At 33.6% G+C, this 16,370-nt stretch overlaps 1 protein-coding gene across 1 annotated transcript; it reads right to left on the reverse strand.

The window, feature by feature from the left end:
* Window positions 1-12,075: 12,075 nt before the first annotated feature.
* LOC148611708 (acetylcholine receptor subunit delta-like) lies at window positions 12,076-13,260 on the reverse strand. The gene has a single exon (XM_088595319.1). The coding sequence runs from the start codon at window positions 13,258-13,260 to the stop codon at window positions 12,115-12,117; it is 1,146 nt and encodes a 381-aa protein (XP_088451445.1). The 3' UTR covers window positions 12,076-12,114.
* Window positions 13,261-16,370: the final 3,110 nt, after the last annotated feature.

Raw genomic sequence — 16,370 nt, forward strand, 5'->3', positions numbered from 1 at the left:
CTGGAGTCTGATGGTGAAACTTAGCTGCTGTCATCCAAGCACTAGAGCCATAGTCTAGATGTGGGCGTACATTTCCTTCGTAGACAGATTTTCAAAACTTTCTCATTAGCACCCCAGTTTGTACCAGCAAGTTTTCTCATGATGTTTAGTTTTCATCTGGCTTTGGCTTCTGCTGTCATTATATGCTATTTCCATGTAAGTCTTTTATCGAAGGTTACACCAAGGTATGTTTGCTGACCTTCCATCGTGACATATTTTGTGACAGTTTGACATATTGGGTTTCAGATGTGAGTATAAAGAGGGTTGCTGTTGTTTTCTCTCAAGCTCTGGAACTAGGTCATTCATATAGAGTATGAAGAGAGTAGGTGGCAATACTCCTCCCTGTGGTACACCCTGTTTTAGAAGTATTTTTCGGCCATGCTTCCCATCTACGGGTACTCTTGCCCTTCTATCGTACAGATATAAATTGGTCCATTTGTACATTCTTCCGTTTACTCCAAATCTAAGAAGTTTCACAAGAAGGTCATCTTTCCAAACTTTTGTCAAATGCTCTCTGAAGACCTACAAAGACAGCTAGCTTTACTTTCTTTGATTGAAATGCATCCTCGACTACTTGAGATAGATGTGTTGTCTGATCTTCTGTGCTCTTGTACTGTCTAAAACCAGCTTGTTCGTGACCAAGAATGTTCTCCGATTCCAAGTATGTCTGCAGGCGCTTGTTGATTATACGCTCCATTAATTTGCAGCAACTGCTTGTTAGGGTAATTGGGCGGTAGCTTGAGGCTTTCGACTTGTTCTTTCTCCTCTTCAGTATTAGCATTATTATGGCTTCTTTCCAACATTGAGGGACTTGACCTTGTCTCCAGCTCAGATTGAGAATCTCTAACAAAGTTGTTAATGCTAAGGTGCCAAGGTGTTGAAGCATTTCATTGGTGATATTATCTGGACCTGGTGCCTTTTTCATTTTCATTTTTCTGATGGCTGCCTTCATCTCAAACATGGTGATATCTCTCTGCATAAGTTCATGTGTTCGCATCTTTGATCTTTCTCTCAATTCAGGTCTTACTTCTTTCTTCCGTGATGGCGGTACATAGCGTAGATTTCTTTCTCATAGTCTTTAGCAAATTCATTTGCTGCCGCTTTCGCTATGGTTGTTTCTCCTTCAACCAACTTCTGGCGTGATATTTCACCTTTGCTTCCCTCATGATTCAGTGCTTTTGTCAAGTTCCAAAGCTTTTTTGTATCTTTTTCCATATCCATAAATGATGTTTTCTCTCTCCAACCTTTCCTTTGGCATTCAATTCTTAGATGTTTGGCTTTTCACTTTTGGGGTTTGATGTTATATTCCTGACTGGGATTTAGTTCTGCATCATCCCTTGCCCTTGTGAGTGCCTCGTGTGTTGCCTGTATCTCACTGGACCAGTATGACTTGTAGTCCTTTATTACACCTCTTGGTGTACATTCCCTTGCTGCCTTTAGTACAGTAGTGTTGAATGCTTTCACCACATTGTTAATATTCTTTTCCTCTATTTCTATGTCCCTTGTAAGTTTATCTGTCTTAGCTTGAAACATAATCCAATTTGCCTTCTTCTTGTAATTCCATCTTGGTAGCTGAGCATACTCAGATGTTGTTCTTTCTGCAATGGATATCATGACAGGTCGATGATCACTGCCTCCTAGCTGGTCACATACCTTTCTACTGATTTTTTGGTGTATATCATCAATACAGAAAGCTAGATCTGGTATGGTGGTTGTATGCCATCGACAAGAATATAAAGTAGGCCTGTCAGAGGCGTCGTTGACAAGGATAAGGTGGTTTTCATCTTGCCAGTCTTCTATGGACTCCCCTTACTATTTCCGGTAGGGACCAAATGTTATAGCGGTAATCAAAAGAATGTAATCCAGGGACAAAGACCAGACACGGAAAACAGACACACAACAAAGAACATATAATAACTAAAATCATACATACATAGTAACAAAAGGAAATGAGCAACTAGGATTCCACTAAAAACTGGGAGCATGGAACTGGTGCACCGGTAGGGTAAGCGTTCTCTGCTTTTCTAGAAACATCCGCCGAGTTGCTCATAAAAAGTCAAGTCTGGGGTAGACGAAAGAGGAAAGGAAAACTATGACACATTTTCATGGCGCAGATGGATACACCGTAACGATCCACGAGTTCATGATGACGGCCATAAAACTTTTGTAGTGATGACTTCAATCTTGTAGCAACTAAGATTAAAATTTCGTCATTTGATTTGATGCATCAGAATTGTCTTTGTGACATTCCAGTATTTTTGCCGACATTTAATAAGTTTAAAAAACAAGACATTTATATTGTTTTCCATCATTTGATAATGTATTGTTTTATCTGTGTAAACATGCATGTGTGCAATATCCAAAAATATACAGATTTTAATAATTAATTTCAGTTTACCTTTACTTTAACTGTATAAAACCTCTAAATCTCTAATGGTTTTGTTCACTTATCCGATCCATTATCCAATATTAATTTAAAAGTGTTAGATCGATTATTTCTAGTCGTTTATTCTTTAAAATACAAACTATCAATGAGTGTTGAATTTAGATCAAATTTGTGGTATCTTTTTATCTGCAAGTTATACTGGGTCTCCGTCCTTTCATCCTTCCGTTACGCATAGGGGACTGTCTCTTATCCGTTACTCCTCCTAAGCCACTGAATGGAATTTCATGAAAATTTCACTGAACCTTTATCAAGTATTTTCATTGTTTTGTTTCATTCCAAGCACAATATACATTTTATTCATGATACAAATGTAATAATGGTATTTCAATGGTAGCAATTGGCAAATATTACAAATGAGATTTAAAACAATATTAACATATTTAAGTCAAAAAAACATAATCCTACAATTGCGCGTGTTGGCATTATAGAAATCTCATGTGAAATAAACGATCTTAGTCATGAAGTTAAATAAATGTCAACATAATATAATGATTTACGAAGTCAGTGGAATGTTTCATTATATATTTCTTTTCATTTGCGACTGTGAAAAAGTTGCAAACGGTATCAAGTAAATATTTGATCCATTATCATTATTTGAAATTTGATTCGAGTATCTCTGCACCATTAAACACAAATAAAATATAGAATTAAATTCTGTTTTGTTTTATCCTTTGTTTGGTCGAAATTGTCCTGACTGACATTGTAAGTTAAAGATGTTTTTTTCAATTAAAAGTCTTTAAAAGGCATAAACAGTATTTGTGGTGAATGAAATCAAATGAAACAATACACCCAACCATAACAATAAACAATACACCCAACCATAACAATAAAACCCAATGAAAATACATCTCAACAATACCTACATATTATAACAAAGAACATGAATTAACCAAAAGTACAATAACAAGAAAGTAATGAGCAACTCGGACTCCACTAGAAACGGGAAGTATGAACCAGGTGCACCTGAAGGGTAAGCGTCCTCTGTTATTCTAGAATCATTCGCCGAATTGCCGAATTTGTAAAATGTAACGTCCGGGATAGATGTAGAAGGAAAGAAAAACTAAGACAATGAGCACATTGGTTCTAACAGAGTTGAAAGGGAAAGTTGAAAATACGAAATGAGAAGGGTTTGTCGCAAAGTTTGTGTCGTGAGTTTACATATATATGGCAGGCGAAATTAACCAAAACCCCATTATCTATAGGATAACACCGTTATCTATGGGTTAACAGATCGTAACTCACAATATCACCTGTGATCGATAATTAAATTCCGCTATCTATGGGTTAGCCATCACTAGAACAGTACTTCCTTATCCCAGTTGATAACTTCCCTCTATATTTACGTGTCTGGTTTTTCTGTGACCAGTATTTGACTGACCTTTGATATTTGTAAATCCACTTCTGCCCTTCTATAGAATATAAATGACAAAAATACATGCAAACAAGATTTATTTACCATCAGTAAAAGACACATTCAAATTGTTTTAAAACTTGTAGTTATATTTGATACATGTACATGTATATTTTGTATACCGTACATATACATGTTGTACATGTTATATGACTATCCACAAACTACCGTAACAGGAGGCACAGTTCCCTTACACATATCTTCTTTATAGAATTGATCCTTTTTACCTTAATTTATCATCAACTTGGATATCGTTTTTAAAATAACTAAACAAGAATTTTGTTCATTTACCGGTATACTTTAATATTCCATAGTTATTTGATCATGTGTTAAAATTGCAGTCAGTGTACACTAGTCCCAATTTGGTCTATCCTCCAATAACAATGACTTCATGCAGCCGGATTTCAACTACAAAGCCTAGAATAGCCTAAAAAAGTAATAACATAATAAAAAAAATGATCATTTTCATATATATATATATATATATATATATATATATAGGTTACAGACCACCAATTCAACCAATGAGCATTTGGATTTCCCATGCTATTTATAGACACTTCATTTCCGGTGACCAGTACTGCACTGCAAGTCTGCTAACCCCACATGCCATTCTGAGGATTGTGAGCTGACATATGTAGAATCATACTGATATATAGTTCTCTGCAGGTTAAAGTTAAGAACAGAGAAGCCATTGAATATTGTGAAATTAGCATAGAAGCCTATGGGAAGTGGAATTAGTGGTTTCTAGCCTATATATATACAACGTCTCAGAATGTGACGAGTCTATTCTCTACAGTGCTCCATCGGATCAAATTGATACAGGGAAGATAACGTAAACTTATAGAAGGGTCTGAAAAATTCCCAACGATGTTAGAACTATCAAATTTGCGAAGCTAATTTTTGTCGTTCCCTCCGCGGGACTATAGATGTCACAGCGGTACGAGTTCGAGTCCCGCAGAGGGGACGACAAAAATACATATATATATATTCATTGTAATTCACTGGAGCATATTTCCCAAATTCATAACTCTTACATACTATAGACATATACAATATGTTCAATATTTGTGGGTATGACTACTTGTATCATACCAAAACAGTGATGTACATCCATACTACTTGGAGAAGCTGAGTCCAGTAGTGATACAAATGTATATGCAACTATTCAGACACAATACATGTAAATGTAGTATTTAGACCAGAGTATGTAATAATTTTATCTAAAATTTGAAATCAAAATTTTATAAATACATTTGGCTAGTGTTTATTATTGCACACTCACTAAGTGTCCCCCCAAAAATCATGTAGACTGAAGAATTACTGAGGTCCATTGAATAATAGAGGCATGTACAAATTCAATAAAGTCCCATAACTCCTGTAAAAGTTGTAGATCTAGGTCTCACTAACCACTTCCGGGTCAAATGGCCACTCAACCCCCCCCCATGGAGAACCAAAAACGCACTGAAACTAGACCAAGGCAAACGGGAATAGGGAGGAAACAACCAGGGCAAACAGGGTGTGCGACGACAAAACAACCCTCATTACGAAGAATACCATAATGCTTTAATGTTTTTTAAGTATAGATTTAAAACATCATTAAATCTAAGATTTGTTCAATATACAGTCCCAAGGCTAGGTCGTGCTACGTAAAAAGCAAATGGGGAATGTGTGGAGTGAAAAACCAAACCATTCACAAAACTCTTTTTAGTGCCTGCTTCTTTAAAGACTTATGTATATACAGATCCCTCGTTAATCCTGCTAAAATTGGGAAATCATTTTGTTAGGTTTTTATCTTGATTATTTACAAAATTCCATCTCCCGCTATTTCATTGACTCCCTTCACTCGGCATTAAACCCATAACCTGAAATCCTTGGTCTGCCCTATCATTTTTGTTATCATCAACTGTGGGATAGAGGTTGCCACAACAAGTATTACAGTTCTATCTAAGTATATATGCCTCTTATGTTACACCCGTACCAGTTTTCTCTTCGATTTTGAACAATGTTTCAAAGAAGTAATAGAATAATTTATTTATTTTGTTTACAAATCAGAAGTAATTGAATAACAAGTAACATACTGGGTCCAGACAAGACATGAAATATTTCCAAAAAATCATTTCAAACCTACATGATCTACGCCAATCTAGAACTTATCAGCGATGTATGAAAACACTGGGAACTTAAACACGTAATTATTGGTCAGTCGGTTCAGGAACAAGATGACTCGGCCTTAATTGACAGGCGTAATAAGTTTAAACAAATGATTATATAAGGATACAAGGCATCTACCAATTAGACAGCATTACATTAGATTGTTTTAATAGAAAACAACCGCATGTCTCGACGTATCGGGAAGTAGATATAAGGGTACCGGTTCTTATTCCATAATAATATCATGACAAAACAGGTGTTTGGCAAATTGAATTACATGACTTTTGGAGTTACTATACTTCTTCATTTATTTGAATTTACTAACACTATAAACCTTCTCTCACAAAACGGTTAAATGTGCAAAATTTGGTCGCTTTATGAATTGGTCGAATTACGTTTTAATACGTTCTTGTACGTGCTTACGAACAGCTACCATGGTTACTGTTCGTGATGAAATGAATGTATGTGTTTTCTTTAATAGTTAATAATGATATTTGCTAAGCATATCAGTTAAATATAAAGTAAAAGTATTTTGTGTCGAAAATACTAAGTTATGCAACCTCAAATAATTATTTTTTGTTATATTTGCACCAAATCATCCTTTTGTAAACTCTGCCAAGTCACCATTTCAATCTTTTATATAATATAGTTTTGCAAATAATTTCTTGCAAAGAGGTTTAAACGATGAATCCATCTTACACTGATAATATAGCGACTAAAGCCAGACTACTCCATATACTTAGATCCCAACGGTGTCAAATTGAATTCCATTTTGTTCAAATACATCAAGTACAACTGGAACTGGGTTGATTAAAAATTGGGCTACCCGTACCAACCTTTTCCCGATACCAAAATAATATGTTCACAAATATTAATTGTTACAGAACATTAAGATTTTTCAATAGGACAAGATATGTAGTAATCAAGAGCAATTCATGCCACATAATGAAAGTTCATAAATATTTCCAATGTTTCCTTTTTTGCGTTTTATTTATCTCATTTCTATTTGAACTTAACGTATTCTTGAAACTATTCGGTGGTTGAAAACTTAAATAAAAGTCATAACTATATATTTAATGATGTAGTGGAGGTTTAAATTAGAAGCTGTAGAGACAAAATTCCGCAGTATACCTAACAGGATTATTTGTACCAGCAACGGGTTGATACGACATTGTATAGAAATAAAATAAATAAGGTCACCCTGCATGAACTATGATAAAGTACTAACCTCAAAGGGTCCAACTTCATATTTGAAAAAAAAGTTAACCCACATATTTTTTCGTCTTTTTTCCAATTATTGGTGTTTTAATGGCACTTGTGGCGAGTGCCTGTATTAAAATGGCGATTATGGCAAAATTTCAAAAATGTGAATTGATTACTTTATATGCAAGTTTAACATACTGTTCAAAAGGCTTAGTGAAATGCAACAGACATGATTGAATTTATCAACAATGCTTGATTTTTTTTATCAGTTTGCTTGTTTTGTGTGAAAGAAAAACTCTATTTAAAAACGGAAAATCAGTCTAAGACTCATAGAGTTTATCTTTCAATGGTAAAACATATACTTCAATAAAGAAATAAGTAGGAGTCCAGCCAAGAAATGTGCAAAGAGCGATGCTACATGAGTTTTATCTTTGCAATCTGTTCAATTTGGTCTAAAACAAATCGTTCACTATATTGGGGCACTTTTGGCGGGAAAATTTTCCCATATTAACTTCTTTTATAACAAAGTAAATTATATTTCCTATGACCAAAGTCAATTGAATACAGGCCTACAAAGGCAGTTGTTCGTTTCTTCTCTTGCTAACCGCTGCGGACAAGCCTTCTTAAATTTAAAAAAAATTACTCAAATTATAAGTCGTTTGACAATACTGTGAAAGTACCTTAATTCGTGGATACCAATTTTCGTGGATTAGGGAAGAAACAAATGTTCGTAGATTCTTGAATTCGTGGTTTTAAGGTGATTAGTATATTTCAAAGGAAATCTCCTTTTCGTTGGGAACCAAATTTCGTGGTTTTACCTACCAACGAAAACCACGAAAATTGGTACCCCACGAACAATATTACTTTTGCAGTAGGATAACTTGTGTAAAAACGATTTGTATGATGTCGGATACTGTCTAGTCTTGGAGTACACAGTGTTAAAATGCATTTTACATTATCCCAATTTTCAGTTGAATAATTCATGGCATTTATACCATCTAAGTTGGATGTACCGATTAATAAAAGAGTAATCATGGGAACCAAGGTTATAGCGGTAATCAAAAGAATGTAATCCAGGGACAAAGACCAGACATGGAAAACAGACATACACAACAAAGAACATAAAGTAACTAAAATCATACATACAAAGTAACAAAAGTAAATGAGCAACTCGGACTCGGACACTAAAAACTGGGAGCATGGACCAGGGGCACCGGTAGGGTAAGCGTCCTCTGCTTTTCTAGAAACACCCGCCGAATGACTTTTATTCCTCGCATCTTTTCTATAGCCGGGTTTAACAGTTGTAATGTCTTTCAGTTGCACCGACGTTTGATTCTTTGCTCTTGTTTTAACTTAAAATCCAATGTTTGTTTTTCATTTTGTTATTTCTGAATTTTGTACTTTGAAGCTTTGATCTTACACTCTGTATCTCCTAGTGTCATAGTTTTCCTTTCTTCTTTCGTGTACCCCTGAAATGACTTTTATGAACAACTCGTCAGCGTATTTCTAGAAAAGCAGAGGACGCTTACCCTACCGGTGCACCTGGTCCATGCTCCAAGTTTTTAAGTGACGTCTGAGTCGGCCATTTACTTTTGTTACTATATATATATTATTTTAGCTACTTTATGTTCTTTGTTTTCCATGTCTGGTCTTTGTCCCTGCATTTCATTCTTTTGATTACTGCTAAAATCTTGGTTCCCTTGATTACGCTTTGCTTCTAAATATTCATAGAAGTAATTGCCAAAAGTTGTATCCAAGGTTGAATGAGATCATTATTTGAAAGGTTACCATAATATCATTTCCCTCATATAAATGCAACAATAAAAAGTTTTCTATTCTTGTATACAGTCTGTAGCTTAGTTCTCTTGCATAAATATCGGGCGGGTGTTTTTAGAACAGCAGAGGACGCTTACCCGATCGGTGCATCTGCTCCAAGTTGTTTTGGAGTCCGAGTTGCTCTTTTACTTTTGTTACTTTGAATATATCATTTTTGTTTTTTTATGTTATTTATTGTGTGTTTCTGTTTTCCATATCTGGCTTTTGTCTCTGGATTACATTCTTTTGAGTTCCGCTAGAATCTTGGTTCTCTTGGTTACTATTTCGAAAGTTGTACTGTTATCTCTATCAAGCATCAATTGATTTATTTTTAGAAAATTCTTCTCGTAATTCTTTACGTGTTTGACCATATATAGCGTTAGTTTTGGCTGAGCGGCTACAACTCAGTACTTAATCTGGAAATCATATTTAAAACATTAATTCAACCCAAACCTTTAATGAGTGTATGTGTCTGAGGTAGACAAAGTGTGCGTCTGATGTACATATTTATAGGCTTTGCTTCTTTTATTGACTTTTGAATATAAAATAAAATGAGTTCAAATGTATCATATTCTTCTGTTGTATCTCAACAACAGATATGGACTGAGTAACTCAGCACCATCTTCGAAATAAAACAACGAAGTAAGCTAATGGTGCACCTAATTTTATTAAGTTAATAAGACATGTTTAGATTTTATTGAAATAGTTTTTGTTTACCGAAAATCGTTTTTAAAGGCAGTAATTATGGTAATAAAAATGGAATATATATAATAATTGTGCCAAGTTTAATGTTGCACTTGGCAATAGTCAAAAGGAATTGTCAATTTGTATAACTAAGAACAATAGAAAACAAAAACAAAACAAAACAAAAACAAACAAATAAACAAAATAAAAAGAAACAATAAAGAATAATAACCTAGCAATATTCAAAAAGGAATAAACATATCAAGGCAAAAAAAAAGATTGTTGGAACCAGTCACAAAAGTCCGGACATGGTACATTGATTTCCGATGGAAATAATGGGCTAAATCAGATTGTATAGCGTGCTTAAGTTCCCAACTCAATTAGGGTTAATAGCAAAGCAAATACCGGGGGTACACTAAATTGCATTTGAATATTTTCTTTGTATTCCTGTGTAAAAAGAGGCACCTTGCGTCAATTCTAAAACTGAAGTTTGATACCTTTCTCAGATCAAGCTTAAGATAAAATTGATTTAAATATATCGGAAAAAGGTAGTAACAGAATCAAAATACTTGACTTGATACAGGAAACAAAGACGATCTCCACTATGTAACAAAGATAATGAAATACAATTACAAATGACAAACGAAAACTGGCCATAAGGAAAACAAGACATCACACACACACACACACACACACACACACACGCACGCACGCACGCACGCACGCACACACACACACACACACCAAAATAGATTAAAGCACTACCAGCATGAATTCCAAGAAATAAAAACCGGATGTGATAAAAGATACTCCGGAAGGGTACGCATGTCCTAGTTCAACATCAGCTAACATCACATTGCAAATGAGACTCCGTATGATCCGGCAAGAATCTATCTACAATAATTCAGATTCCGGAAAAGATATTTACCTTTCTAATTATAGTAACAAAAATGAAAAAAGACGTAACTCTAACGTTTTGAGGCACTTATAGGTACTATAATCTCATTACATATCCCAGAGCGGGAGTACGTCAAAACATGGAGGGTATAAAAATATAGTGCGTTTTCTTTCTGCCTCTTTACGAACTAATGATTTGTCAAAAGATATGAACAATGATATGAACTATGACTTATAAAGAGCAAACATCACACTAAAGTTGAATAACTTTTTGTTAAGAAAATTTAACATTATAACATAAAAATGTTGCTTTGATGAGTGCTACACGAAAGTGAAAGTAAAGAAAATGGCTATTTATAGTTCATGACTACTTTTCTGTCCGATTTTCGTGGACTTATTATTGTTTTTGCGGGAAATTAATTTTTCACTTGTCCTTTGAAAAGTATACTTCCGATACATGTTAGCAAACAAATGCGACAGAAGGGGCAGATCCAGGGAAATGTTTTTTATTTCTTTGATACCTGTTATACCGTTTCTTTTAAACTAGTAATTATAATTATTCATTTTTTTAAAAATTTAAAATGATCACGATAAGAATGAACACAAAAATGTGAATCACAGCCAGCACAGGAAGTCAGTTTTTATCGAGGTTTATCTTTCCTTTCCGTGATGGACAAAAAAGGTTTCTTGAAGTAGCTACCGATATAAAGTTGCATGATCATAGATGTCTATAGATAATTATTTTTTTCTGTTACCTTAAGGAGGTAGACCTGGGGTAAGGGACATAATCATGAAGTCAGTGGTATGTTTGTATCATATTCAATTTCACCATAGCCTTTTAAGCTTTCATTTAAAACCGAATGAAATCAGTCCAGGTTACTTTGATGCTTACATGATATTGATGTAAAATGCTGAATACAAACGTTCCAATGATTTTTATTAGTTGTGTCCCAAACCCTAGGTCTACATCCTTAATTATAGATCGTCAGTTGTCAATGTTTATTATTTTCTAGTTTCGTCACTATGTTATGTACTTAGATTTTGATGTTTCTTAAATTGTCTATCTATTTGATAATTTTGCCGATATATCGATGAAAACACCCTAAAACATATGTTTGACGCTTTTGTAAAAAAAACTCTTGCACAATATTAAAATTTTCATTTTAATAAAAATTCGTTTCCCTCTTTACAGTACTTTATTACAATGGTGAAACTTTAAAGACAATAACTAAAAAAAAACAACTAACCAACAAACAAACCAAACAAACAAATAAACAAACAGGCAAACAAATAAGAAAACAAACAAACAAACAAACAAATAATTAACAAAAACAAAAACTAAATACATTAGAAAAAAAGGAAATAAAATATAAAGAAATAGATATGAATACTATAAAAGCAACAGCAGAATGTTAGCCACTGGGTTAAAGTAAATAAAAACACCATGGAATGTTAGCCACTGGTTTTAAGTAAATATAAACACCATACAACTTAGTAAAATTAAGGTAAACACTGTATACATCAATGCACAAAAAATGACATCTAATGTTTGTGATATTCTATGTCCCGTCACGTTTGTTGTACAAACGTCTATATCTCCATCATTGCTCTTTTGATCAATTAAAGTAGAAGCTATCCACATCAGACAGGTGTTTACGCCGTCAGTATTTTTCATGTAATAATAATGTGAACTTGCAATAGTAAGTAACACAATGATACCACTTCCCACCATAATTAAAACTAGGACAATAATTACAACGCAAACAGGGTTTGACATTTCTGGAATGGAAGATGAAACTATAGTCAGAAAAATAGTGTATGCTAACATTATAGTCATTCCAAGGGAAACTCTTTCTCCAGAATCCACTGGTAGACAAAACAACAGCGGATTCATCAATGTAAAGAGTAATGTCGGTAGTAAAACTGTTACAACGTAATACATCGAATGTCTCTTGATGGTAATTTCAAGGTGATACTGATTGATATTTCGAGTCTTTTTCATATATTGTTTTGCATCAACTAGTTCCCAATTAGAATTCGGTAACATATAGTCTAAAATAACTTCTTCAGACAAAACAACCAAATTAAACGAGTTTTGCGAGACACCCAACATGTTGAACATAAATTTACATGTTTGTTTATCAAATGGGAATCTCTGAACGTTCGGTGAACAATTTGCCTCTAAGAGAGTACCAGGACTCCAAATTACTGTACCATCAAAAAACACATTTACGTAAGTACCTGTTCCATAACCTACTGGTTTCTCTCCGTTTACATTATTAACAAGAAACAAGTATGGCAGCCATATATCATCTGTTGTAACTGCTAAATTATTAAGATTGTAAAAACTTTGGTTCCATGCCAATCGTTGATCCGTCCAATTAAGATAAACATTACACATTAAAGTTATTTTTCCTTCCCTTTCTGCAAAATCAATCAAAGCAGTGGGATATGTTTGAACAGTTAATATGAATTTTTCATCCGGTTTATCCCATGTTGGGAACAACTGTTTCCGATAGCTTCGCATTATATCTCCATATAAGTCTCCAAATGTTCGAGATGGACTGATAGAGACACAGAGCAACGAAAGAACGAATCCCGGAATATTCATCATGGCTTTCACACTAATATGACATGAAATCTATACTTCAGCAAAATGATCTTGGGTACTTTTCCAATCGTCAGTGTAATTTAATATTATACACATTATGTGCCTATCTAACTTTGCCCTCCATATCATTTGAAGCATTGTATATCAATACGGATGGTGTCAATAAATGCGATGTTCATCGTATAAAATAAATGTGAATAAACGTCAATCCTCGTAATTAAAATTTTCAGCAATTATATTTTGTTATGGTGTGCTTTGTTAGAACTTGTAAAAATGAATGATATCAACCATTACTGTTGATTTTACAAATAAGGCTAAAATTTCATTTCCGCCTGATATCAATTGTATTATTCTGTGAAGCTCAGTCAAAAGCAATTTTTCGTAAAAGCCGAATACTTGCTTCTTTCATATGCACATTTGAAAAGTTTCAAAAAGAAGGGAAAGTATATCCACTTTGGCCAATTACCATCCACATGCATATTACCATATGTAGCTCCGACTATATACATACTATAAACAATTCGTGATATTTATCATTTTTAAATGAAACTTGCCTCCATTTTCAACTAATATATCAATATTTGAACATCACCTCATACATGATCTGACGTAAGGTTTGAGGGTGGATTTAAGATGAAAATGAACTAATTATTTTTCCGGAAAAAGTCCCTTGTTGTCTCTACACGTACACATGCAGTAAATTTGAATTTCCCAACACACAATCACAGTTTAAAGAAACATTTCAAGTTTCCCACCAAACCATCTCCCATATCCATATATTTGACATGTACGTAAATGTTATTATGTGTTTTCATTGCATTTCTAGGCTGTTGGATGTTCGCTTGTAGTTAAGCAATGAAAATAAGTGTAACAGTGACATGTTTAACATTGAACTACACGAAAAGGTACAACTTATGAGTTGATTACCCTCGTAACAATAGCCATTCTCTGTAAACTCGATGTCCATGTGATTGCTATACACGCCATTGTTACCAAGCAAGATTCCCTTCCGTTTAATAAATTCTAGGTGCAAGTTTGAAGAAATTTGTTCATATGATCAACAAATAAATATTTTGATTATTTGAAAGATTTGTTCTCTTTTTTCCAGCTATTTACATTGATTCATGTCGAGTATAAACACTTCTTCGTCAGGATAATTTGGTAAGAATTATTAAAAAAACAATAAGTGGCTCGTTATGAATTGAAACCATTTTGTAAGTAACTTGAAATGTGGTAAAAAAGGTTGTTTTGCCAACAATAAAAAAGAAATAAACAAACAAACAAAAATGAAAAACAAAAAAATTCCAAAAAACAAAAAACAAACACCAAAACAAAAATGCTTGTGGTAATAACATATCTGGCAAAATATAAATAAGTTATACACTCCTTTGAAATCAACATACCAGACGGTGTACTGATACTAATATGTTTATGCATATGTGAAATAAATGACCCATTTCTCTCTTGAAATAACAAAAAAAATTTTTTTAAAAAAGCACGAACTTGCCTAAAATCAAATGAAATATATATCTGTTATCAGGTTGAACCTCAGAAACATTTATTATCCATTGAGGCCATTTAGTTCTTAAATATATTTTTTTTATATTTATTCAGGCAGAATTGAATACTTTTAATTTATACTTAGTGCATCCATACTCAATTGAAACAAATACATGAAATCATAGTTACACTTTTATGCTTGGTAGTCGAACTACGCACTACTCTCTTTTTCATACACAGTAATGTTTAACCGTAATATCAAACAAAGCGGAAACGTATACATCTTTACGTGTCGAATCTTTTAATCGCAATAAATTATTTTTGATGTTCCTGGTATTTACCAGGACTAAACAAAATATTTGTTGCATCTTTAGCAACTGTGTCCCACTGATTTACTTATTCTATCGAGTGGTCGAAAACATGAAATGAAAATTCATTATTTAATGTTCTTTATATTAGTTTTGCGTGTTTGTCTGTCAGTAGGTCCCTTATAGGATTAGTTCACTTTGTATTAATACGCAATAAGCGGGACTATTTCTATCTCATTAAACAGTCCAATTTTCAGTAAAACCATTTGAAAGCTTTGTTATTGTAGCACACAATTGATTTACACAACACTGCATGATCACAACTAAAAATGAAACAAAAAAATAAAATAATAAAAAAAATAAATAAATAAATAAAAAAAAAAAAAAAAAAGAACAAAAACTATGAATCAATGGAACTGAGTTGAAAACAGACATCGAATAAGAGGAGTATTTCACAATGATATGCTTCCATTTCTTCAACAATTTACTTAAGTTTTATACGTGTAAACACAGTTGTGTGTAATATCCAAAAATATACAGATTTTAATAATTGGTTTCAGTGTACCTTTACAATTACTATTAAAAAGAGTAATCAAGGGAACCAAGGCTATGTAACAAAGTAACAAAAGTAAATGAGCAACTCGGACTCCACTAAAAACTGGGAGCATGGACCAGGTGCACCGGTAGGGTAAGCGTCCTCTGCTTTTCTAGAAACACCCGCTGAGTTGCTCATAAAAAGTCAAGTCCGGGGTAGACAAACGAGGGAAGGAAAACTATGACCCGTTGAATAAATCAGTTTTTATGGTGCAGATGGATACACCATAACGATCCACGAGTTCATGATGACGACCATAAACCTTCTGTAGTGATGACTTCAATACTATAACATCTGATTGTTTTGTTCATTCCGATCCGTAATATAATATTATGGTAAAAGTGTTAAATCGGTTACTTCCAGCCGTTTGTTCTTTAAGGTACATACTATTAATGAGGGATGAATTTAGGCCAATTGTGTGGTATTTATTTATCTGCAAATTAGGGTTATATAGATATAGGGGTGTCCGTCCTTCCTTCCTTCTGTCCTTTCTTACCCGGTACTCATCTTAAGTCAGTAAATGAAATTTGATGAAACTTTTACAGAAACTATTTTAGATATTCTTATTTTTCACCTCTTATATAAGATTTCGATCAAAATAAATCTTGAAGTTCACAAAGCAAAATATTGACTTTGTCATTTTTAACATAGTGACATTAGATACCCATTGCTTACCGTCACTTTGTTACACTGCTAAACGAAAGTTA

This window comes from Perna viridis, chromosome 7 (assembly GCF_037379345.1).
Source record: "Perna viridis isolate PV_CMFRI_1.1 ecotype Kerala chromosome 7, ASM3737934v1, whole genome shotgun sequence".
NCBI lineage: Eukaryota > Metazoa > Mollusca > Bivalvia > Mytilida > Mytilidae > Perna > Perna viridis.